Below are 9,493 nucleotides of genomic sequence, written 5' to 3' on the forward strand. Positions count from 1 at the left end.
AAACTGTTACACGTTCTTTCTTTTCTTATTCTTCACTCTTCGACTGTACTAGATGAAAACAGTACGCAGTTCGTGCATTGTTAATGAAATGTCAGCTTATTTTATTGATCGCGGTCCCACCGTCTGTAATCGGCGTGAAAGTCACATACAAAAAAAAAAAGAACTTTAAAAAGCTGTTATTGCACTGGACGGACCATGTTCTACACGCAGGTGGGTGAGAATAGCCCCGGCCTTACTGACTTCAGTCCTTCGGCGCGCCCGTCCTTCCCTGCCTCTCGCATTGTGGACCTCGGGCTCTTGGCACTGGATGTGCTGAATCGTGGGAACTAAAACAATGAGCGGCTGGCCGAAATTGACAACTAATGAAATAGCTTTGAGGGGGCATCAGGGGGGCGGGGAGTTGGCCGGCCAGCCTATTGGCCACCTGGTTCGGGAGGGAGTCCTGGACACCGGCGAGTTTTGGCCGGGTTCCCACCCCCGGGCTTGGCCGTATATATATTGCGCCCCCTGTGCCGCCCCGGACAGACTGGCACTGTCAGGAGCTGGTAAGAGAAAACTTCACTCACCCCTGCACACCGGTGCATTTGGTGAATTTATCTTTACTTTTTAACGCCTTGCATATTTATTTAACCTGCCACTCCGAGGCTTGTCGAGTCCAGTCCGGGTCACTATGGCAACAGACCATCAGAACCCTGCATCCAAGCAGCAGCAGTCCGGGAGCAGCGCGTTCAAGGTAAGGAGAGCCCATCAATCCGTGTTGCCAGATATGCAACGGCACAGACGCGTTCGTTTGAAAGAAACTGAAAATCGTATTTACATTTATAGCACTTATCAGAAGTTACGGGGACAGTCCCCCTGGAGACGAGGGGGGTGGGTGATTTCCTGTCCCCTCTGCTTCAGCTAATCGTTTACGAGCAGGAGAACTTCCAGGGCCGATGCCATGAGCTGACTGGGCCCTGCAACAACCTCCAGGAGGCGGGCGTGGAGAAAGTGGGCTCGATACTGGTGCTGTGCGGACCGTGAGTGGAGTGTGTGGGCTCAGTCAGTAATGTAAACTCGACCAGTGTTGCATGTTGCATGTCCCGCCCTGTAGGCCGTGGCTGCAGACTCATGTCTCTGTATGAAATCCCGTTAAAATTTGCACCATAGCGTCCCCCTGACTCTTCCCTGAGGACCTCACACGCAGCAACGAGCTTCCAGCTTCCATCTTCAGAACTGGAACGTTCCCCTCCAAAATGGCCACACGCTAACTAGTGCTTGCTTGTAGGCAGTGTTGCATGTTCCTCACATCTCCCATTCTTCTTAAGATAACTAAATGGAACGGAGCCCTTTTGGTCTGAGATTATGCTGAAGATAGTTGAAATAGATGAAGCATTGTTCAGGACCATTCCCGCAGATGGGTGGGATATGAGCAGCCGGGCTGTAAGGGCGAGCAGTATGTGTTTGAGAAGGGCGAGTATCCTCGCTGGGACTCCTGGACCAACAGCCGACGCAGCGACAGCATCTTCGCCCTCCGCCCGATCGCAGTGGTACGAGCCTTCGCGCCCGAGCTCCTCCCCCGTCACCCCGCGCTTCCCTGTGCCCATCCTGTCCCCCCCCCCGTCTCCCACAGGACAGCCAGGAGCACAAGATCGTGCTGTACGAGAGCCCCAGCTTCGCGGGCAAGAAGATCGAGATCGTAGACGACGACGTTCCCAGCTTCCATGCCCATGGGTACCACGAGAAGGTCTCCTCCGCGAGGGTTCAGAGTGGAACGTGAGTGATGTTCTGTAGCCAGACATGTCCGGCGTGTCGGTTTAATGGCGGTAACGCGTCTTGCCCTGCGCCGCAGCTGGGTGGGGTATCAGTACCCAGGCTACCGCGGCTACCAGTACCTGTTCGAGAAAGGCGAGTACAAGGACAACTGCGACTTCGGGGCTCAGCAGGCCCAGATCCAGTCGGTGCGGCGCGTGCGCGACATGCAGTGGCACCAGAGGGGCGCCTTCCACCCCGCCGTCTGATGCCGCCATGGCCGTCAGTCAACTCCATTGCTGCTGCAAGCTAATAAATGAATTTGCTTTATGATTTAAATCATGTGATCGTGTTTTTTTTTGGGGGTGAATTCCCTTTACGCCAGTCAGACTGTTAAGTCAAGTATTGAATATCAGTGATTCAATGATTCGATCGATGATGTTGACCTCATGTCCATCTTGCATCATGGGATTGCTTGTCAATTTATGAGGACACACACAATAATGTTCAATAATCATATGTTTCATTGTTAAATTCTTTCAAACCTTTTTGGTAACATTTAGTAATGTCATAAAATGGACATTTTGTAAAAAGTGCCGACGAGCAGGATCTTTTTATTAGGGGTTCAACACAGCGGGACGCAGGCGAAGACTGGACGGGGAACGCGGGATGGGACGGGGAGGGCAAGCAGCAGGCATTTCTTTACGGGAAAAATAATATACAGTTTCTAAATACAGTAATGTCAGAGTTGTGTTCACTACACCTTCATGTGAATCCGAACACACTTCACATACACAAAGCCTACAAGCTACCAGTACAGCGTTATTTTAAAACACGGTGGACACCTTCGTCTTCCACAACCACCCCCTGCATGTCACTGTGTCCAGCGTATTCACTGTCTCTCCTCTGTTCCTGTCCAAACCGACTCAGACGTCCAGCCGGAACTGTCCCTCTAATGCTGTCCCTTTGGTCCATCCGTAACACCCCCAGTGCAGATCTCAGCATCTTTACATTTACATTTATTTCCACTTAGCAGACGCCCCGTTCCAGAGCAATTTACAATCATAGAGACAATAATATATAGATATGGAGGCTTCTTTTTGTGTTTTAGTCTGATGTATTTTAGTCACAGTTATGGATCTACTGTCTGTAGTGAAGGCGCCTTTTAAATTGAAGATGTGGAGGAGGGTCTGGAGAACCTACGTGGGGTGTGAGGAGACATGAAAATGGAGGAATGGGGGCTTCTTTTTGTATAATACTCAGATGTGCGTTTTTGAGTCCATCTGCATTCCCAGTTATGGATCTACTGTCCTGATCTCCTGTAGTGAAGGCGCCTTTTAAAGTGAAGATGTGGAGGAGGGTCCACATGTAATGTAATCTCCTGTAGTGAAGGCGCCTTTTAAAGTGAAGATGTGGAGGAGGGTCTGGAGAACTTACGTGGGGTGTGAGGAGACATGAAAATGGAGGAATGGGGGCTTCTTTTTGTATAATACTCAGATGTGCGTTTTTGAGTCCATCTGCATTCCCAGTTATGGATCTACTGTCCTGATCTCCTGTAGTGAAGGCGCCTTTTAAAGTGAAGATGTGGAGGAGGGTCTGGAGAACTGAAAGTGAAAGTGTCCCCGCAGCAGGGGGACCGAGGGCGGGGGACTCCTGGAAAACCTTGCAGCCGCAGTGCGGTCGACTTTTTACTCTTTATGGCGGCTTGGTGCTACGGAGACGGCTTGATGGAACAGTTTGGCGTCCTCCTGGGTTTTTGGTTTATTGCGAACACCGAAGCAGGTAAGAGCGGAAATTCTTTTCTCAACACTGCGCTCGTCTTGCGCTCCTAGAGCAATTTCCCTTTGTGATTAATAAAGTTCTTTGAATCTTAGAGCGGCGATTCATCAGCATTTACCAGACGCCCTTATCCTCAAGGTATCCTTCTGGTTCATAGGCGAGTGTGTTACCCGCTAGGCTACTTCCACCCGTGTAGGGGCCGTGTAAAAAGTGCCGTGCTTTTATCTACTCAGGCTATGAACAGTTCCACGCAGTTACGTGTTTTGCATTTGCAGACGGTCCCTTAGTCAGTGACGTAAGAGCAGCGTGTTTTATACGTGCACTGAGGGCGATGCCAGTAACGGGACACAGAGTCCCAGGGCGAATATTGTGTAATGTCCCTCCAGGTTCGGTTTCCTTTCACATTCACTCTCTCTCCCTCTCTCCTTCTATCCGTCCCCCGTCCCCCTCATCGCTGCGTTTTTTAAAGTTCATTTTTGGAGTGGGGACGGGCACCAGAGTGCACACCTTTTATTCCTGGTTGCCATGCCAATAAGAATGATCTCTCTCTCTCTCTCTCTCTCTCTCTCTCTCTCTCTATTTGAAAAAAAAAGGACATGGACATACATACCGGTATTTTTAATGATGCGAGTTATTATTTAACATTGTAGGATTTTCCGTATTCATCTGCAGAGTTTATATTAAAAATGATTTAAATAGCACTATTTTTGTTCATATTTCATCATGCAGTCCCTCCAGGATTCCAACATTTTATTTTTTAAATCATAAGGACTTTCTTTTGCACAGGGCCCCAAACAGGCTAGGACCGCCCCTGCTCATTGTCAGTAGCCGATCACAAGCCGATCGAAGCGTGGTCTGGATTGGACACTGACTCACCCTGCACTTAGTAAAGATTGATGTCTTGTTTTATTTTATATATTGGTTCTGCAGTATTTAAGGATTACTGATACTATTTAAGGCCTTTTTTTTTCGGAAACTTGAATTTAGAGCTTTTTAAAGATCGGTGGAGGCCCTGCTTTGCGCTCTATGCTCTGGCCCAAAGCTAATGGCTCGTGCTGCAAGTGCACGTGGTTCTGTGCTGCGAGTAGGCTTTGGGAGTAAATCTGAGTATTTGACATGTAAAATACACACTATGCATGTTGTTTTAGGATAGTAGAAAATATTAACACTGTTGGTTTCCCGCCATGTGCACCTTCATCATCAGAAAATACGTCTGATAAAAAATGCAGTTTACCATCCTCCCTGATTTCTTCGTACAACTCGACTGTTATCTCATATCTCCCTACAGGTTCTCACTCACTGTGGGCCTTGTCGACGTTCATTGTGGAAGACACCCAGTTCCCAGAATTCAGCGCGGTGGTGATGTTGGATGATGTACAAATAATGTATTACAATTCGAATGACAACAGCATCTCTTACCGGGCGTCCGCATCTGAGCTATCAGAATCCGAACAAAACGATGCAAACATTGTATTCAGACACAAGCACAAGAGCATGAAATACAGGGCACTGGAGTCTAAAACCCACCACAACCTGACACGTGGTAGGTACGTGACCAGAGGCGCCTGCACATTTTATGGAAATTGTTATTAAGCTTCTTTATGTCATTCTAGGGATTAATGTCCAGCAAAGGATTGCTGGATGTGAGCTGATGGACAGCAGCTCTTCTTCACCAGTCCTGTCATGGGACGCTTTTAATGGAGAACCTGTAGAGGAGCTCATTTTCAACAAATATCTGAACACGATGGAGTCTCACGGTCTGTGGCCAGCAACGTGGAACCAGATCAAGCAGAAAACTGTTCAGATTCTGTATGCAAATCTTTACCACCCTCTCTGTATCAAAACCCTGAAGCATTATTTAAGTAAGGAGAAGAATCGAGTGATCAGGAAAGGTGGGTATCTCAGTCATCTGCTCAGTCCGTGGTAGATCTGGCTGCTTTTATATGAAACTCCAGTACTTGCCGTGTGCTCCTCCGCAGTGAAGCCGCGAGTTCGGCTGGTTTCTAAAGACGGGGGGACTCGGGTGAGCTGCCTGGCCACTGGCTTTTACCCCCGACACATCAACCTGACCCTGTCCAGAGATGGACAGCCTGTGGACGAGGAGCAGACGACCGGGGGGGAGCTGCTGCCGAACGCCGACGGAACCTACCAGATGAGGAAGACCCTCGACGTCACGCCGGAGGATTTAAAGGAGAGCCACAAGTTCACCTGCACGGCCACACACCTCAGCCTGGACAACAAGCTGGACGTCTCCTTGGGTAACTCTTGGCAGCTCCAGGTGAGTACAGATCACTGTTCACTTGATGTAGTTCCATGAAGATCTTAACTGCAATATTCATATATTCTAATATAACAGTAACATAACGAGTAATAATGTCTATTTCATCTGCACTTTACTTCTTGATGTAATGCTGTGTTTCAGTAAAAATAGATGAAGGAGCGACTGAAGAGAGCCGGGAGGGGAGAAGCTGCACGTAAATTAGTAAGAGATGTAAGGAACAGGGAAGAAATCCTTCAGGGCATCTATCTTACGCTACCCGTGGAGATCAAGAAAATTGCACCTTCAAAGGCTTGCGGAGCATCGCTTTGCCATAGGTTGCCATAGGTTATGTGTGTCAGTGAATGGTGTGTGTGTGTGCGACGTCTGGTGGGCTGGTGCCCCGCCCCATGACTCATGTTCAGTTAAGGATGGATAAGGATAGTGAACAAGTGAATGATATTTCATGTACTTCACCTCAACATCATTAAAGATGATACAGTAATATATATATATATATAAAACCAATCTTGTTACATAATACAAACAAAATATAATTTTATTGTTTGAAAAATTCCTGTTCAGTCTGATGACTTTTTGACGTACATTTAGCTAAAATCTTTATTTTGCATGCTTAATGTGTCAATGATTACTGTATAAATGTGTATAAAGTGTAAACTCTGAGCCTGACTGCAAGCACTTCAAGTACATGACTACATGGAGTTGGTCTGTTGTGGAGAAGCGCTCCCCGCGACCATCTAGTCGGGCACAAGGTTTATGAGGTTTACGGTATCCTTTAAAAGCCTGATGCCTTGAGTTAGTATTTAGTTAGTAGCTTAGTATTTCATTGTCGGACCTTGAAAAAAACGACTATAAAGGACAATATTGAACGTAATCAGGCACATTTTAAATGCAATTAACTTTCACCACTTTCACCATTCGTCTACACATATGTCAAATTTGACACCACTTTTCCACCTTATATGAGATAGTTCCAGAACCACACTACTACTAGTCCACCCAGCAGCTGTCATACTTTGTTCATACGTAATATGAAGACTTTTTACTGTGGCATTCTTGAATAAATAAATTTTGAAATCAAGATTTTCACCATTCGTCTCTTAATATGTCAACTTTGACACAGCAACAAGACCTTAAATTCCAGAACTAGTACAGAGGTGAATTTTGCTTGGTTATAATGTGATTAAAGCTGGAGCTGCAAGTAAGGTCACGTTAGCCCAGGGGTGGGCAAACTACGGACCGCGGGCCATGTCCGGCCCGCACGGTTAACATGAACCTGTTGCAGTGGCCAGTTGTGAACCTGTGGAGGGAGCTAAAGATCTGAGTGATGACGTATGAGGGGCCGTTTATGAAATATTTCAGACTTTTGTTACACAAACACATGTGAAACACACACACATTCACATATGAAACTGACAGGCATGCATTTATCCTACTGAAAACTCGCACACACACATATGAAATGCTCACACAGATACATGTGATGGACTCTCATGTAACAAACAAAACTTAAACTGTGTTAAAGGCCCATAAAAAGTAAAGTGAATGTCATTGTGATACACATCAGCACACGGTGCACACAGTAAAATGTGTCCTCTAAATTTAACCATCACACTTGGTGAGCAGTGGGCCGCTATGACAGGCGCCCGGGAGCAGTGTGTGGGGACGGTGCTTTACTCAGTGGCACCTTGTATACGTTTTCAAGTCCCTTTTGCTTAAAGTCAAAGATTTTCAAGCAGCATTTGCTTACCGCCATACCAGCCCAAGAACGCCCGGTCTCGTCTGATCTCGGAAGCTAAGAAGACTTGGGCCTGGTTCGTACTTGGATGGGAGACCTCCTGGGAATACCAGGTGCTGTAAGCTTTAACTATCGAAAAACTTTTAAAGTTGAAGTTTTTTACATCACTTTGTCATCTTTTTTCTGAAGTAAGTTAGGAGCTATTTTTTACTCTTGGATACGTTTTCAAGCCCGTTTTGCTGAAAGTCCAAGATTTTCAGGCAGCATTTGCTTACGGCCATACAAGCCGAAGAACGCCTGGACTCGTCTGATCTCGGAAGCTAAGAAGGCTTGGGCCTGGTTAGCACTTGAATGGGAGACTGCCGGGAATACCAGGTGCTGTAAGCTTTAACTGTTGAAAAACTTTTTAAAATGAAGTTTTTTACATCACTTTGTTATCTTTTTTTCTGAAGTAAGTTAGAAGGTATTTTCACTCTCGGATATGTTTTCAAGCCCCTTTTGCTTAAAATCCAAGATTTTCAATCAGCTTTTGCTCACGGCCGTACCAGCCGAATGGCCCTTAGCAGTTGCTATCACCACTCTGCTATCACCCTGAGATGGACAGCAAGTCGATAGAGCTCAACATTAGGAACCTCTAGACTCTCCTGGGACCCATCCAGCTGCAATTTAGCGGCTTAGCCAACCCTCTAGAACCTTCATGACCTTGTTGGTTAACAAAAAAAGGGATCATTTGTAGTGGATAGAGTAGCCTACATAACACATTTAATCTGTCCCACTAGTTGACCCCTGACCTTTCGTTGGCTTGGTTGTGTGTGTGTTTCCTGGTTGCTTGTTAACGTCCCTCACTGTAAATAAAGACACCTAATCGAGGACGTGACTACTGGATACATGAAGATACTTTTCAGTCCTCAATCATTTTTGGTTCCAGGAGACCAGGATGGAACCCGGACCATGCAGCCAGGGCCCAGAAGGAAAGTTGTGGTGGGAATTTTCCCGTCTGGGGAGCCGCAAAGAAAGTCAATTGAATTGATCCAAGTTTAATTTAGCATGCGCATGGGGGGAGACTCGCAAGAGAACTCCCACGAGCATGTTTGTTTGTTTATTTGTTTACAATTGTTTGTTGTTACAGTGGTCTATGAAGTCATGACAGTGACTACAGATCAGCTGACTGTCCAGATTCTCAGCACCACATCTTCCTCTTAAAAGAAAGCATCATCTTGATACACAGTAAAGTGAAGTAAATGTGATACACAGGTGCACACAGTGAAATTTGTCCTCTGCATTTAACCCATCACCCTGAGTGAGCAGTGGGCACCATGACAGGCGCCCGGGGAGCAGTGTGTGGGGACGGTGCTTTGCTCAGTGGCACCTCAGTGGCACCTTGGCGGATCGGGATTCAAACCGGCAACCATCTGATTAGGGAGCCGCTTCCTTAACCGCTAGGCACCACTCGCCCCGTGGCGAACCTTCACTGCTAAGATCCTCAGAGGAGAACGTTTACAGCAAGTAAAAAAGTAAGGAAAGACTCTCTCAGTGAAAGTGTGTGTGAGAGTGTGTAGATGTGTGTTATTAGCAGCATCAGAGAAAGTCAACTTTCCTCCATCCCAGTCCAGCGTCACTCTGATCTTCTGTCGCTTCCTCTTAACACCGAGGAGAGATTCTGGATTCGGCGTAGAACATGCATAATATTTACCAAAAAAATAAGACATGTACCAGATTCCACTCCTGCTGTAAACGTCCCCCTTCCTCCCTGCACCTTCTGTCATGACACCCAGTATCCAAAATCCATTTTTCCCGACATCGACATCCCAGCAGTGAGTCCCTGAGTTGAAGCCCTCAGAGCCCAGAACAGCGTTGGTGTTATTAAATCTCTCTGGATCATCAGGAAGATTGTGTCTCTCATCACTGAGTCTCACGCTGGTCAGATCTTCAGACAGGACGAGTTCTGGGTGAGCAGTGATGGGATT

At 46.8% G+C, this 9,493-nt stretch overlaps 2 protein-coding genes and 2 pseudogenes across 3 annotated transcripts; all 4 read left to right on the forward strand.

The window, feature by feature from the left end:
- Window positions 1-478: 478 nt before the first annotated feature.
- Window positions 479-2,070, forward strand: crybb2 (crystallin, beta B2). Of its 2 annotated transcripts, none has more exons than XM_028997272.1 (6): window positions 479-545; window positions 645-733; window positions 901-1,019; window positions 1,397-1,529; window positions 1,613-1,755; window positions 1,832-2,070. In XM_028997272.1, the coding sequence occupies exons 2-6, from the start codon at window positions 671-673 to the stop codon at window positions 1,998-2,000; spliced, it is 627 nt and encodes a 208-aa protein (XP_028853105.1). In that variant the 5' UTR covers window positions 479-545; window positions 645-670; the 3' UTR covers window positions 2,001-2,070. The 2 variants fall into 2 exon arrangements, with proteins under 2 accessions (XP_028853105.1, XP_028853104.1); XM_028997271.1 differs by having other exon boundaries at window positions 530-545; window positions 826-1,019.
- A 1,168-nt stretch (window positions 2,071-3,238) lies between these two features.
- Window positions 3,239-6,451, forward strand: LOC114800122 (zinc-alpha-2-glycoprotein-like). Its single transcript, XM_028997249.1, has 5 exons — window positions 3,239-3,513; window positions 4,799-5,053; window positions 5,124-5,402; window positions 5,490-5,788; window positions 5,933-6,451. The coding sequence occupies exons 1-5, from the start codon at window positions 3,429-3,431 to the stop codon at window positions 5,933-5,935; spliced, it is 921 nt and encodes a 306-aa protein (XP_028853082.1). The 5' UTR covers window positions 3,239-3,428; the 3' UTR covers window positions 5,936-6,451.
- Window positions 6,452-7,532: 1,081 nt separating this feature from the next.
- LOC114800211 (uncharacterized) lies at window positions 7,533-7,651 on the forward strand (annotated as a pseudogene).
- Window positions 7,652-7,795: 144 nt separating this feature from the next.
- Window positions 7,796-7,913, forward strand: LOC114800191 (uncharacterized; annotated as a pseudogene).
- Window positions 7,914-9,493: the final 1,580 nt, after the last annotated feature.

This window comes from Denticeps clupeoides, chromosome 11, assembly GCF_900700375.1.
Source record: "Denticeps clupeoides chromosome 11, fDenClu1.1, whole genome shotgun sequence".
Lineage (NCBI taxonomy): Eukaryota > Metazoa > Chordata > Actinopteri > Clupeiformes > Denticipitidae > Denticeps > Denticeps clupeoides.

What these genes read in the sequence shown, in the direction of transcription:
- crybb2 (XM_028997271.1), top strand. Translation starts at nt 671, where the DNA reads ATGGCAACAGACCATCAGAACCCTGCATCCAAGCAGCAGCAGTCCGGG. An exon ending in CCGGGAGCAGCGCGTTCAAG is followed by an intron (nt 734 to 825) that starts GTAAGGAGAGCC and finishes TTACATTTATAG; the next exon opens with CACTTATCAGAAGTTACGGG. An exon ending in ATACTGGTGCTGTGCGGACC is followed by an intron (nt 1,020 to 1,396) that starts GTGAGTGGAGTG and finishes CCATTCCCGCAG; the next exon opens with ATGGGTGGGATATGAGCAGC.
- LOC114800122 (XM_028997249.1), top strand. Translation starts at nt 3,429, where the DNA reads ATGGCGGCTTGGTGCTACGGAGACGGCTTGATGGAACAGTTTGGCGTC. An exon ending in TATTGCGAACACCGAAGCAG is followed by an intron (nt 3,514 to 4,798) that starts GTAAGAGCGGAA and finishes ATCTCCCTACAG; the next exon opens with GTTCTCACTCACTGTGGGCC. An exon ending in CCACCACAACCTGACACGTG is followed by an intron (nt 5,054 to 5,123) that starts GTAGGTACGTGA and finishes ATGTCATTCTAG; the next exon opens with GGATTAATGTCCAGCAAAGG.